The following is a 15,059-nucleotide window of genomic DNA, read 5'->3' as shown; positions in this document are numbered from 1 at the left end:
CAAAATAAATCATTAAAGTGACAACCAAGCAGAACAAACACCCCTTAAATGGGAAAAGCAGCTTTCTGCTCTGTTGTGTAAATAACGCTCAAACCAAAAAATTAACAGGTGAACAGCTCTTCAAAGGGGCATTGCAGCAAAAACAAGACTTAAAAGGAAATATTATAAATTAAAACCAAATGTTTCAATTGATGATGCACTACAGCCCATGTGGTGCCTAACGATCACGGAAGGTCTCAAAGTGCAAGTGGACACTGTGTGCTCACTCTCCAGAGATATGATGGGTGCAAAAGTACACGTGGAAGAGAGTTACAAGTGTTGTATGTGCACATCATTATCTAATTTGTGACTGCTAGTTGTCCTCCCACCACCAGCAAATCTAGAAGCATATAACTTATTTTATATAACATGTTGCCTGCTTTGAAATATTTTTTCTCTGTATTGACCGCTATATTTTAAGCCCATTTGATAATTCCATATGAAATTGAGGAACAGACTCACCAGAAGGATGTTGAAGAAGGGAAATGAGTTTGAGTAAATGAGTGAAATGGTGATTTTGCAATCCTGCAGCTACAGTTCGTGGGCTGTGTTCACTGACAACATTAAATCCTAGTATGGTTACAGCACGGAGAAACCAATTCAGACCATTGAACAGGTTCCCGGTTTTTGCAAGAGCAGTTTGAGAGACCCACTCCTTTCATCTTCCCCATAGGCTCTCCAATCTTCAGGTGCATATCTAACTCCCTTTTTGAGAAAAACAACTACACACAGCTTCACCATTTCAGGCACTGCATCCCACCATTCAATTCATAGACAACTTTATCCTCATACCAACTGTGGTTAATTTTCTAAAATACCTAAAATCTGCGTCCTCTAGTACTCAATCTTTCTGCCATGGCCTTCCTGTCGAGACTTCTAATAAATTTTGAATACTGTCAAATCTCTTCTCAACCATCTCTCCCTCACCACCAGCATCTGCAATCTGTCATCTAGTTGAAGTCTTCATTCTTGGGATCTTTCTCCAAGTTCTTCATGTCTTTCCTGAAGTGATGCCTAGAATGGGACACAGTTGAGGCAGACCCATGACCTTATAAAGGTTTGTCACAACATCATATAGTAGCAGAAACAGCCCTTAAGACTATAACCCTGTCCATGTTCCTTTTGTGTGCAGTTTCTATGCTGACACTGTTTTCATGTTTGAGGATTGTCTAAGACATTGATGGCAATGAAAAAGGAAAATGGAGCAAAGTATAACCAAATATCTCTTCATTTCTTAGAATTAAGACTAATCCCAAGGAGATTAGGACCATGAAATTACATCTTAAATCTTTTATGCACCAGCATTTCCAACAGGCACCTTGTAAAATTCTCACTCTAAACTGTTCCAAGGGCTGCTTATTATCAACAACTGAATGAAGCACTAACAGCTTTAACTGCAGCACCAATCAGCACCTTATTAGAGCTCCTTATGTAGTGCCCTGGCTCAAACCCATCTAAGTGAAACATTACCAGATATGTTATGAATGGACCTAAATTGCCAGCACAAGTCAATAGGAAACACAGACAAAATACTGAATTAAAGGAACATGGATAAATAGATTCTGGACACTGTAACTGCACAACTCTGATTATAAACAGGTAAAATGATACAGACTCAACCTTCTAATGCTGGTGGGAGAAAAGATCCCAACACCTAAGCTTGGAAAAAAGATAAGCAATTGTACTTATCAGCCCAGATATTGTTTAAGGCTCTCACATTGTCCCTTGTGGACAGCAGAGGCCTCTGTCACTGTATAGATTGATCCGCAATGGTAAATACAGGAAGGGTCATGCTGGACTGCAACTTACCCATGAGCCCAGCTAGCTTGATGCCCCAAAGTGCTATTCCAGTTGTTAATGAATTCCAGAGGGTGCCGATTGCTGCGTACATCAGAATGGCACCAAAGTTGTCAAAGAAAAGCCTGCTGGGCATGAAGTATCCTGAGTCGAGCACAATGGGTGGAAGAAGGAAGAGGAAGAAGGTATCTGGGTCCAGCTGGTACTCTGGCTTCTTGGCAGCTGCAAGGACTATCCCGCCAAGGCCTAAACCAAGAAAGATCAGCAAACAGCTTTCAGGCACCACAGTTGTCACCTTGCTGGAGAGGTGGAACACTGGAAATGAATACACAAGGAAATGTCAGTAGGCAATCTTTGCTGATCATAAACTTTTTCACTTACAGATGCAAACTATAATTACTGCAGGCGTACAGTCTGAGAAGCCAGGAGATTGATAACTCTGTATTATTGTGAAACACTTTAAGCTAAAATAATGTCAAAGTTGTGCAGAAAATCGAAACATCAGACTACCACCCTCCTCCCCACAGTTCCGTTCATAGGAAGTAGAGACTAAGGGCACAGTGGGCATTGATGGCTTGGGAACAACTTGTGTGTACAAAAGGGACGAAGGAAAATGGGACAAAACAGAGAGAAGTCACATGGACAGGGAGAGCAGAAGAATTACTGTGAGGGGGTTAGAGTTCATGCAGGGAAGAAGAACAAGGGAATGGAAAGGAGGGTGAGTGGAAGACAAGAAAGGACTGAGGCAGTGGAGATTAGTAATTCATGGTAAATACTGTATTTATTTTTGAGACTAGCTTAATATTTTGTCAATTTTTAAAAAAATATATTTAGAGAGAGAGAGAGAATGAGAAAGTAGCATTGGCTCAACGGTATCCAATGACTGTCTTGCTCACTCTGAATATGAAAGGTTGCGGGTTTCTTTCTTTATAGAACATTGAGCACATAGCCTAGCACAAAAACAAAGTTGCTGGAAAACAGGTCTGGCAGCATCTGTGAAGGAGAAAACGGAGTTAACGTTTCGGGTCCGGGGTCCCTTCCTCAAAGCTGGAGCACATAATCTAGTCTGGCACTTCGTTCCATAACTGTGGGATTGCTGGGCAGATGTTGGTGCCGCCTTTTGAATGAGATATCAATGGGACATTTCTGTTGGGGTTTAATGCAGGTCCTCATGGCATTAGTTAAGAAGAGCAGGGAATCCTTCTGGTGTTATTGGGCAATATTTAGCTATAAACTAACATCACAAAAATAGATTTTCTGTTTATTTATCTCATTACTCTTCATGGGGGATTGCTGTGTGCCAACTGCTGTCACATTTACTATAGCGACTACATCTTCTGGAGTACTGTGTACCGTTTTGGTCGCCCTGTTACAGGAAGGATATTATTCAACTGGAGAGGGTTCAGAAAAGATTTACCAGGGTGTAGCCAGGAATGGAGGGCTTGAGATACAAAATTGGACTGGAAGGTCTGGAACTTTTTCACCAGAGTGCAGGAGGTTAAGGGGTGACCTTATTGAAGTTTACAAAACTATAAGGGGTATAGATAAGATGAATGCAGGTGTGTGTATATCCCCAATGTGAGGGAGTTCAGAACTGGAGGGTGTATTTTTAAGGTGAGAAGAGAAAGGTTTAAAAAGGACACAAGGGGCTTTTTTTTAAAACACAGAGTGTGGTTCGTGTGTGGAATGAATTGCCAGAGGAAGTGGTGGATGCAGATACAGTTACAATGTTTAAAAGGCATTTGGATAGGTACATGAATCGGAAAGGTTTGGAGGGATATGGCCCAAGTGCAAGTATGTGGGACTAGTTTATCTTGGGAACATGGTCAGCATGGACTAGTTGGACCAAAGGGTCTTTTCCATGCTGTATGACTCTATGAGACTTCAGTGACTGTAAAGTACCATACAACGGGTGGATCCTCGAGAGAGCGCAAAAGGAGATTAATTAGAATGGTTCCAGGCTTGGGGCTTTCAGCTAAAAGCCTAAGTTGGAGAAGGTGGGATGGTTCTCCTTAGAGTAAATGAGATTGAGGGGAAATTCGACAGACCTGTACAAGATTATGACAGGGTTTGCTAAGGTACAAATCAAAACTGTTACTGACAGTGGATGAAACTGGGGATGGTGCACATAAACTTGAGATTTTTGACAACAAGACAGAGGATACAAGGAAAAATAGTGAGTGATAATGATCTGTCTACAAAAGTAATGGAAGTGGAGATGATAAGTGATCTTAGAAGGAAACTGAATGGCCATTTTAGGAAAGAAATCTTGCAGATTTACCAGAGTAAAGTAGGGGAATGGCACTGCTTAGATTGCACTGCAATAAGACAGCATGGGCTTGATGGGCTGAATGGTCTCTATACCCTCATGATATTATGACTCATGACTCCATGAAAGGTGCTATATCAATGCAAGTGAATTTTCTATCAGCAAGTGAAATTTTTATGAGATGGTACAGCATATTCCTGCACAACGGGCACAGTTAAGATACGAAACATTCCACATGTAAGACTTTCAAGTGTACAGATAAGGTCTTGGAAGTCAGATATGATAGCAATCTCCATTCACAAGCAAATGGTAACTCATAAGCTTGACACTTGATAGCTATCAAGTTAGCCTCACTTGCAGCCTCATACAATGTAGTTGTCAAGATCTGGTTTATGTATCAAGATAAGGCTTGTGTATAACACGTTGCTGGGCACTGAATGTTACTCAGTTAACACACAGGCTTTTCATCACACATTCTTCCTTTAAACACACCTCAGGTACAGGAAAGAAAAACTTCCTCTTTTGTTTTTAGTTTTATGGCTCTGATATTTTATCAGTTTTGTCAGACTCAACCAAGCTTTAATGAAAGGATGAAAGGAAAATTAACTAGAACAGAAAACAGATGAACAGGAAGGGAAATATAGAGGGTAGGTAGAAAATGAAGGCTTTTTCAATTCTATTCTAATTATTTTGGAATATAGGATTGACTGTAATTAAATTAGCTCATATTTGAGTAAGAATAATCACTTCATCAGATGATTCACTTATTAAACATCAAACTACATTCTGATAGTCCTATTCTCAAACCATGTTTGAAGTGACATTTTAATGTGGTCTATAATCCATTTATTATTTTGAAAGAATGTTGTCTTAGAAAGAGAGCTTTTATGTCAAGCTTGCATGTTTTTTGACAGTCTGACAATGTTAATTGCCAACCTGACAATACTGTTGTATCACTGACCGCATCTGCCATACGAATTCATACATTTGGCTGAAACAGCTACAAAAGACAGTCAGAGCTGGTGCTTCTTAACACTAAGAGGTGACACCTGTGGAAAATTCATTTAGAGACATGAAAGCAGACACTGAGGTTAGCAATGATACCTCTGTTACCTGTGTTTATTTTTTCTGATAACTGTGTTCAGAGTTGTCATTTCACACCTCAGAAGCAGGTGTGACTTGAACCTTGGCCTCCCAGCCCAGGGCTAGGGGCTCTACCACTGCACCATAAGCGAGCCCGTACCTCCCTTACTCCAAATGCAGACTGTTTGTCAATATAGTTTCAGAGATAATGGGAACTGCAGATGCTGGAGAATCTGAGATAACAAGGTATAGAGCTGGATGAAAACAGCAGGCCAAGCAGCATCAGAGGAGCAGGAAAGTTGACGTTTTGAGCCTAGACCCTTCTTCAGAAAATCTTCCTGCTCCTCTGATGCTGCTTGGCCTGCTGTGTTCATCCAGCTCTACATCTTGTTATCTCAGATTCTCCAGCAACTGCAGTTCTTACAACCTCATTTAAATCAACCTGTTGGGATAAACTCCCGAGCATGTGGGACTTGAATCCAAACCTCCTGGCCCAGATGTAGAGGAACTGCTAATGCACTGAGGCAGCTCTCAGTGTTATACAATTGACCATCAGTTGAAATCCATTCTGCCTTCAATCTCTAGGAATCAGAAGATTACAGGGTTTTTTTTTGAACTACTCAGAGCTTGAAGAAATGCTGGTGGTGTATTCTCAGCAGAGATCATGGTACATTGGTGTGGAACTCCCTCAATGACAGGTAGCTATCCATGTCATAGATTCCTTACAGCGCAGATAAGGTCTTTTGGCCCATCAAGTCTGCACCACCCAATCCATCCTATCCCCAAAACCCCATATTTACTAGAGCTAACCCACCTAGCCTGCACATTTCTGGACACCATGGCCAATTTAGCAAGGTCAATCCACCTAACCTGCACATCTTTGGACCATGGGAGGAAAGCAGAGCACCCAGGGAGAACTTACAAACTTCACACAGACCGTCACCCAAGGCTGCAATCGAGCCCGGGTCCCTGGCGTTGTGAGGCAGTAGAGGTAACCATTGTGCCACCATGTCCTGTTCTAAAACAACATCATCTTCCATAATAGAGTCAAATGTACAGATTTGATAGTCACTTATTTTTATTTTAAAATGTAGTTTATTCCGGCATAATTCCACCTTATTTAAATAATGTCATCAAATATCACAGATCCGTTCATGTTTGACTCATAATTAGGACCCTTGTGTTTCTAACTTTAAGCAGGTCTAAATTGCCACTTTAAAGGAAATGGGAAGAGACGACAAGCAACATTGGAGATGGATACAGAGCCCTGTCGAGATTAATGAGTGTAGTGCAATAAAATTAGGCACAATTCTTTACCATGGTAACAAGTTTGCATTAAGAGGATTTATGTGTCACACATCAGCATGGAACATATCGAGCCTCAGCTCCCCACAGAAAAAAATCCTTTTAATGTCAAGAGTTAGCATAGCAATGTAGAAATGTTACTTAAGGGTTTTAAACACCACTCAATTATTTAAAGATGAAGGCTTTTCTGTGCAGTATTAACAGTGTGGGTACCTGAGAACATGTTTGCTCATCCGTGCACTATTAGCAGGGCATTGTTGGTTTTAGACATAGTTTCTGTGTCACAAATCTGACTGTGCAAGACTTTTGGTTTCCTCGGTGGGGTGGGGGAAATAAACTGAACAAAATAGGACTTAACCAATGAAAACCTTTCAGTCAAAATATATCTGAAGTAAGTGCAGAAAGGGGAAGAATAGAATTAAGAGGAGGAGTTCAAGCTGTAAAAAAAAATAAGGTTGGTGGAATGGACAAGTTAATTAGAAATACAAAGGTCTGCGGTTTATGGGAAGTAATATTGCTCACCCATCTGTCTACACTAACCGTATTATGGTGTAATTTTCACATCAACGAGTTTGTTGACAAGTTCATTCACCCAATAATTTTTTTTAAATGTTGGACAGGCTGGTGTGTTTGGCGCAACCCACCTTTATGAAAACCAGCGTGGGGTGGGCATTACCTGCCATATTTTATACTCCCCCTGCCTAATACAGACCTGTCACTGGCTGTAAACTCCAGTCCCAGTCAAGAGAAGATAAAAGAATAGGAGAAACAAGTGACGAATATGCTGGCTGTGTTAAAGGTTAATGTTTAACAGTTTCAGATTATAACAGCTGCAATTTATTCCTGATTTTTAGCAGCCTTTATTAACACACTGCTTGTGAGGCAACATTTCTTCCAGAGTTATACTTACTGAATGCATAATATTTTTCCTAATTAACAGGCTACCTTTTCATTGCCCACTTTCCTCAACAATTTTGTCAGCATCACCTCTTACATAAATTGGCTGAGTGATTTTGAAATTTGAATCAGAGCTCTTTAGGGTAAATTTGATTCAGGTACCTGCCATAAGTGCTAAAGATAGTCCTCTAAACATGAGTGTGTCTAAAGTACCCACCGTCACCCAAGGCTGCAATCGAGCCCGGGTCCGAAGTTTGTGGTTTTGTGGTTCGAAGTTTGTTTCAATCAAACATTAACATTGTAAGTGAGATGGAATATTTTGTTGCTTATTCTTGCCTGTAAGTGAAATAAGGGAGGAAATGGATTATAAAGAAATCTGATAGAATCCCTACAGTGTGGAAGCAGGCCATTCAGCCCATCTAGTCCACACTGACTCTCCAAACAGCAACCCACTCAGACCCTGGTACCCAATCCCCGCATTTCCCATGGCCAATCCACCTAATCTGCACATCCCTGGATGCTATGGGCAATTCAGCATGGCCCATGCCCCTAATCTGTGTATTTTTGGAGTGTGAGAGGATACTGAAGCACCCGGAGGAATTCCACGCAGACACAGCAAGAATGTGCAAACTCCACGCAGGAACTCCTCCATGAGGCTGTAACTGAACCTGGGTTCCTGGCACTGTGAAGCAGCAGTGCTACCTATGGTGTTGCACAATGCAATACAACCTTGTACATTTATTGCAATCGCATCATCAAAATCTTTTGATATTTTTCTATGTATAAACCCTATCCCTCTGAAAGAAACCAGAAAAGAGATCACTGTTGATAGAAATAATGGGATCTGCAGATGCTGGAGAATCCAAGATAATAAAATGTGAGGCTGGATGAACACAGCAGGCCAAGCAGCATCTGATGAAGGGTCTAGGCCCGAAACATCAGCTTTTGTGCTGCTGTGTTCATCCAGCCTCACAGTTTATTATTACTGTTGATAGATATTTGTTAGTGAGCAGTCAAATGGTCATTACTCCTTATACTGAAAGATAGAAATTACAAAAAAGAGATAGTCACTTGACATGAAACGTTAACTCTGATTTCTTTCTACAGATGCTGCCAGAATTGCTGAGCGTTTCCAGTAATTTCTAGATAATAAAATGTGAGGCTGGATGAACACAGCAGGCCAAGCAGCATCTCAGGAGCACAAAAGCTGACGTTTCGGGCCTAGACCCTTCATCAGAGGCTTTGTGCTCCTGAGATGCTGCTTGGCCTGCTGTGTTCTTCTAGCCTCACATTTTATTATCTTGGAATTCTCCAGCATCTGCAGTTCCCATTATCTCTCCAGCAATTTCTATTTTTCTTTCTGATTTACAACATCTGCAGTTCTTTTGGTTCTTATGAAGAAACTAACAAACTAACTAACCCTTTACGATTGGAGTTTAAAGCTTAATCTTCTGAATCAAAGAAAGCAAACCTCTGGGAGTTACACTCTGATAGTCATTATGTTGCAAAAGCAGGCAAGGTGACATTCCCACTAAAGATATGAAGCTTCTTATTAGCTAACAGGCTATCAAAGGGACAGCAATTCTTTACTCTCACAACAAAATGTTTTCAACAGAACTGTCGGAAATAAAAGTACTTTTTTATTTAAAAAAAACTTCTGGATTTAGTTACAGTGAGACTATTTCCAGTTTTCTTTGCTTCCTGCAACCACTGTGCTCTGCATTTCAATTGGTGAAACTGCTGAATTAACTGACCGTTATCATTAATACAGGTGCGTCCTCACGCCTGTCACACTTATAGTTTAAATTCCTTTCTGGAGTAGGCCACATTAAAATAAAATAATTAGAATATGAGAACATTGTCAAGATGCAATGCAAAGTTTGCACTTTTTAAATCATATCTTTGTCTGTCTTCTTATTACCTGTGCATGAGTGGGTTGTGATTAAGCTTTTCCCTTTTATTTACACAGTCGGGATTATTTGTTAGTGAACACTGATTTTGTAAGGACTGCAACAACTTGGTGGTAAAGTTAAATCAAAACTGGGCTTCATTTCATGCACTCTTAGACACAGGGGACACTTTGCAAAACAAACATGCTCGCACATGTCCATGGACAGAAAAATTGGAAAAGATAAAGAGATTATTCAATTAACAACGACCTAAGCACAAAAACAGTTAGGGGATAACTCCTTAATAATATCTTTGCTTTTAAGAGGGAGTCCAAAAATCCAAAATTGTAGTTAGTAGTCTGGAATTACTTTATGGAGATAGTTGATTCACGAGCCAGCAGTTTCTCTGTTTTAAAATCTCTTTGAATGTCTTCTGAAGACTGCTTTATGGGGCAGCCCTGAATCTTTAATTGATAATTACTTCAAAATTATATGTTTGAAAACAGCAGTTTGATTCAGTGTGGGAGAGAGTTTTCTTCATTTTCTGAAGAAGGGTCGAGACCCGAAGCATCAGCTTTCTTGCTCCTCTGATACTGCTTTGCCTGTCGTGTTCATCCAGTTCCACACCTTATTGTATCAGTTTGATTCAGTACTGTGGACCAGCCTTCTGGAGGGGAATAAATAGTTACCACTGAAACAAAAGCATGCATTGCGGATTATTAACTGTCTATAGTCCACCCCACAGGCTAACTGGAAGGTTATTAACACATCTTCTTGTAAGATAGTTGTGACTTGCAATTCTATTGTGTACAATTTACCTTAGAGTAAATCAGATTACAACATTACAGCAATCCAAATCCATCAAGAGGTATTAGTCTTAATTGCTTGGCTGGCACATTTTTGACTATATGATTTTTGATTACATGGTTACAGCAAGCCTCTTTTGTTGGGCTGTTCGATGTGTGTTTAAAACAGCAATTAATTATACATGGATGTGTGTTAAAATTGTTTTCGTTTAATTCGTAACAGTAAAAAAAAACCAAAAGCTTTACATTTTTAACTGTGGGTTTTCGTCTATATATGCTATGCCAGTGGCTTGTCTTTCAAATACCTACCACCTAGTCACACCTATCTAACCGATTCTAAAGTAAAGTATACTTAAGAAGATCCAATGCAAGTTTGTTCTGTTAAAAATAGATTTTCTTCCAAAATATAGAATGTAATTTATAGTCTATATAATCTTTACACCCAGAATGTTGATTGGACAATGATAGCTAGATGTCTAAGTGTGAAGCTGGATGAACACGGCAGGCCAAGCAGCATCTCAGGAGCACAAAAGCTGACGTTTCAGGCCTAGACCCTGGTCTTGGCCTGCTGTGTTCATCCAGCTTCACATTTTGTCATCTTGGATTCTCCAGCACCTGCAGTTTCCATTATTTCTCATAGCTAGATGTCTGTTCTGTAACGGTAAATAGAAAAGAGACTGATTGATTAAGATTAAGGTCAGTCTTCATATAATTACAAACCTTTAGGGACAGTTAACATTTAAGGCAAAGCCACACACCTAGTGTTAACTAATAGCTCTAATGTACAAAATTTCATGCTTTTTAAAACAAAACAAGGTTTATTGAATGTAAAAGGCAAACACAACAAGCATTATTAACTTAGTCATACATTTTATGCATAATTTATTTACTTTCCCAAAATTTCTCTTTGACTTCGGGATTTTAGAGTCACATACTTTTACTAGGACAACCTGATCATAGACATCTGCAATTTATTTTCTGTCTCCTCAGCTCAGTCTACTCCCTAAGATAAGAATTATTATTTAAAACCTCTTGACTATGGACACTTTAGTCCCTTGCTCTAGTTACTTAATCAATGCTATCTAACCACCTGGCTGATTGCTTTCTTTGCCATAAGACACTGTAAGGATCACTATAGACTTATTTCTCTAACTACAAGCTACAGTCAATCTTCCTTCTGCTTTTCAGAGAATCACAGAATTATCACAGAGGAAAAGGAGGTCATTTGACCTACGTTGCTTGCGTTGGCCCTCTAGATTCACTCAAGGCCAATCTCCTCCATTATTCCTGTAACCTTGCACATTGGTCCTTTTCAAATAATAATTTGTCACCTTTGAACGTCTTGTTTGAACCTGCTTCCTCCTCCACAATCCTTCTGTGAGATATGTGTGTCACCGGCTAGGCCAGAATTTTCTGACCATCCCAAAAACCTGTTTACAGGCTTCCTTTTGCTTCTAAAGTCCACAGAAATGACGTATAAGATTTATGTCTGTGACTGCCCATCCTCAACACTTTCTGCTCCTTAAATTTTTTTTAAGGCTTGCAAAGCTTCCTCTGGCTTTCTTTTATGGGAAAAATTCCCAAGATAATTTTGTTGAAGCAAGTGGATGGAGACTGTGAGATAAACATTATGTTCACTGCCAAGCCAACTGCAGGAGGCGCAGTCAACACACAGTACAGTCACAGTATGAGGTGAGGTCACTATCAGAAGGAACTAACTGCAACAAGGAACACTGAACATGAACTAATTTTAACTTTCATGCTGCAGACGGTTTAAAACATAAATGTGTATTTAAGGTACAAGCTCTGGCAAAGAATGTGTTCAGATTTTGTAACAAACAGTGAGCAAGCATTGAGGGAAGTGGTGAAGATTGGAGAATGAGATGGCAGGAGATGGTTTAAGATTGTGTAATCTGCCATTTAAGTGTTTACACCTCTGCGTGATCTTACAAGATAAATACAAATTAGCAGCTAGCCGCAATTAACTTCAAGCTTATTTGAATTACATTGACTTCAGTGTTGATTACCAGGTGTGCCAGATGTGCCCATTTATCTACGATTTTACATTTAAACTTCTAATCTTCAATGTGAAAGTTATATTATAAAACACACATTTTTTGGCAATTTGTCCCACATTCTTCATTTGGGTAACTATTCCAGAAAGGGAGTTCACTGTGGTTTCATTCTGAGAAGGAATGCCAGATAATTCCAGTTTGTGTGTTCATGTGTTATTATTGTATTCACCTGGAAGATATTGACTTATCAGCTAATATATTCAAACATGGCTGTAAATTCTGGTCATGAACATGACAAGTTGAACATGTTTATTTTGAGGCTAGTGTTAAATTAAGCTTTAATGTTAAGTATTTGCTTTCTTCACTGCACTCGTATTTGTGGCATTTACTTGTATAATGCTGTTTACACACAAGTCCGTCCCACTCTGCAGCACTGATTGAAAAATATCAGATTTCCATGTTGCTTCATCCAACATTATCTAACTAACTAGATCAGAATAACCATCTGATTCTTTCTGTCTGAAGTACTTAATTCAGTTCCCCCTATGTTGTTTGCCTCGTGATAGTGAGCTCCTCATTCAAACCACTCTCTGGTTAAAGAGGTTGTTTCTGAATTTTTTTTTGGTGTTTATTAGGGACAGCCTTATATGTATGTCTCCTAGTTTTGGACATCACTGGATGTGAAATCATTTTTTCCATGTCTACCTTCAGAATTTTAAAGACCTATAGTTGTATCGGCTCCAGGCTTCACTTTTCTAAAGCAAAGAGTCCCAGCACATTCAGCTATTCCTGACAGTCCTGGTATCATGATAACGTAAGAACTAGGAGCTAGAGTAGGCAATTCAAACCCTCGAGACTGCTCCCCCATTCAATACTATCATGGCTGATCTCATCCCAGCCTCATCACCTTCATTCTTGTAAATTTTTTTTTGCAATTTCTCCATGCCTATAGACTTTTGTTGAGTCCTAATGTGTTATAAAGAGAATTTACATCTATGACTGGATATCAAAAACACAACTGTGTTTTTACATTGTAGTCTTTCCATCATGAGTACAGGTCCCGATAGGTACAAACACATTTTTGGATAATTCACCCTAATGTGTGAGGGATTTCTTGCAGTGTTCCACGAAACTAAGATTATAAACTCTGAGAGGACATCGTAGATACTATCCCATATACATTCTGTCTGAAGCAGACCACTCTGCCATGTCTCTCTTCATTTTGCTCGCCAGTTCAAATCTTGTTACATTTTTTGGGTGATATTCTCACTTTAGATTAGAATAGCCACAGTGAAAGGGCAGGTTGATACTTCCACAGTGAGGGACACCTTGTACAATTAGCACTAGTTTCTAAGACAAACACATTCTTCATTCACGCCAATCTTCATTCATTATTCTCTGGAGGATCACCAACTTCAAATTAGGCACATACCAATCCTTGCATAAAATATGTATAGGTCCTTTGTTCTCCCACCACATCATGTGCTACATACACCCAAGTGACCCTCAGAGTGATGTGCAGGATGTAGGTAAGGTGCCCCCTTGCAGGATAGGATGAGATGGAGATGACTCGTGCTTGTCTGGATCTGAGCTGCTCATGGCCACTGTCCTCACTACGGTGATGCCAGGACTACAAATCTGCAAGCTGCTGCACCCAATAGCATCGTTGGAGCAGCCACTATCACAGGGATGAGCTCATCAGATTCCTTGTCCATCCTAGGGGTCATGGAGACAAATGATGATGACCAAGTGGCCTGAGGAGTGGCCTCCCAGCATTGTTTCTTGCCAGTTCAGCTCTTCCCTAGTCCTGTTTGTCAAGGGATGTGTCCACCAGCTGACCATCCACTCCATCCCTACATGCCATGTGCATGCGCGCGCACCCATGACTAGTCTATGCTGCTGAGTGTGGCATGAATCGTCTTCATGTCAGTTTGCTGTTTTCACCTCCACTCTCAGTGATGTTGCACATGGTGTTCACTGAGAGATTGTGTTGGTTTCATGCTGTTGCTGGAGTGGGTTCAGGACCCGGAAGTTCACTGTTAATGGAATCCCAGTGAGGTCAAAATCCCAACCACTGGAAGTCAATAAACACCATGTTAAGGACAGGTGTAGCTCATTCGACCCCTCACGAATGTTATGTCATTCAATCAGATCATGACTAATATGTTCCTCAAACTACATTTACCCTCCATACCCATCAAATAAAAATCTATTGATCCCAGCATTGAAAATTTCAATGATCCCAGAAGTCAGTCTTCTGAGGGAAACACATTTCCCCATATTCAGTAGTCTTTGTGTGTAAAGTATTCCAAATGCAAGGAAGTTACATTTTAAACACTTCCTTCAATTTAAAGCATGTCACAACGTCTTAAACATGAAAGCGGTGAGATCCTACAGAACTCCACCTGGAGACCAGCCGACGTGATCTGGTTGTCATGGGGAAAAGCAGCACAGGCAAAGGTTTCACACTTTAATCTAAATGGGGCCAGACACAGAGCCCTGGAGGTGAAGACTGAAACAGGGAAAGACTGAGCTTGGCATATACACCTCAGGATCATTTCTCTTCTCGTAAAGAGCTGGAGCTGTCACAGTTTGGTTTCTTTTTGTATAGACGCACAACTCCGAGCTAGCTCCCGACTAAACACTAAATAAAAACCAAAAGAACTCCGGCTGTCGTAATTCAGGAAGTAAAACAGAAGTTCCTGAAAAAAACTCAACATCTGTGAAGAAAAAAATCAGAATTAACATTTTGGGTCAGGTGATCCTTCCTCAGAACTTCCTCTGAGCTTTTCCAGCAACTTCTGTTTTTGTTCCAAATAAGCATTGCTGGGCCCTTCAAGATCACACAAGACTATGTTAGCAAGCTTGCAGAATGGAAGTTGAATGGAAAGTGAACTTGATTGTCGATAAATGATGTGGTGTGGTTTGATAAATAAAATAAGGAGGCCACATACTCCTG

The 15,059-nt window shown here is 40.1% G+C and overlaps 1 protein-coding gene across 3 annotated transcripts in view; it reads right to left on the bottom strand.

Moving 5' to 3' along the window:
- The window catches only part of slc9a5 (solute carrier family 9 member A5), a 223,689-nt gene that overhangs the window by 123,546 nt on the left and 85,084 nt on the right, over positions 1-15,059 (bottom strand). For all 3 annotated transcript variants that reach the window (XM_048547227.2, XM_048547228.2, XM_048547229.2), the window contains exon 2: positions 1,849-2,151. In XM_048547227.2, coding sequence (XP_048403184.2) covers positions 1,849-2,151 — 303 coding nt within the window. The remainder of the gene's footprint in view (positions 1-1,848; positions 2,152-15,059) is intronic.

Source organism: Stegostoma tigrinum, chromosome 16 (assembly GCF_030684315.1).
Source record: "Stegostoma tigrinum isolate sSteTig4 chromosome 16, sSteTig4.hap1, whole genome shotgun sequence".
Lineage (NCBI taxonomy): Eukaryota > Metazoa > Chordata > Chondrichthyes > Orectolobiformes > Stegostomatidae > Stegostoma > Stegostoma tigrinum.
This window is presented reverse-complemented; position numbering and strand designations above follow the sequence as displayed.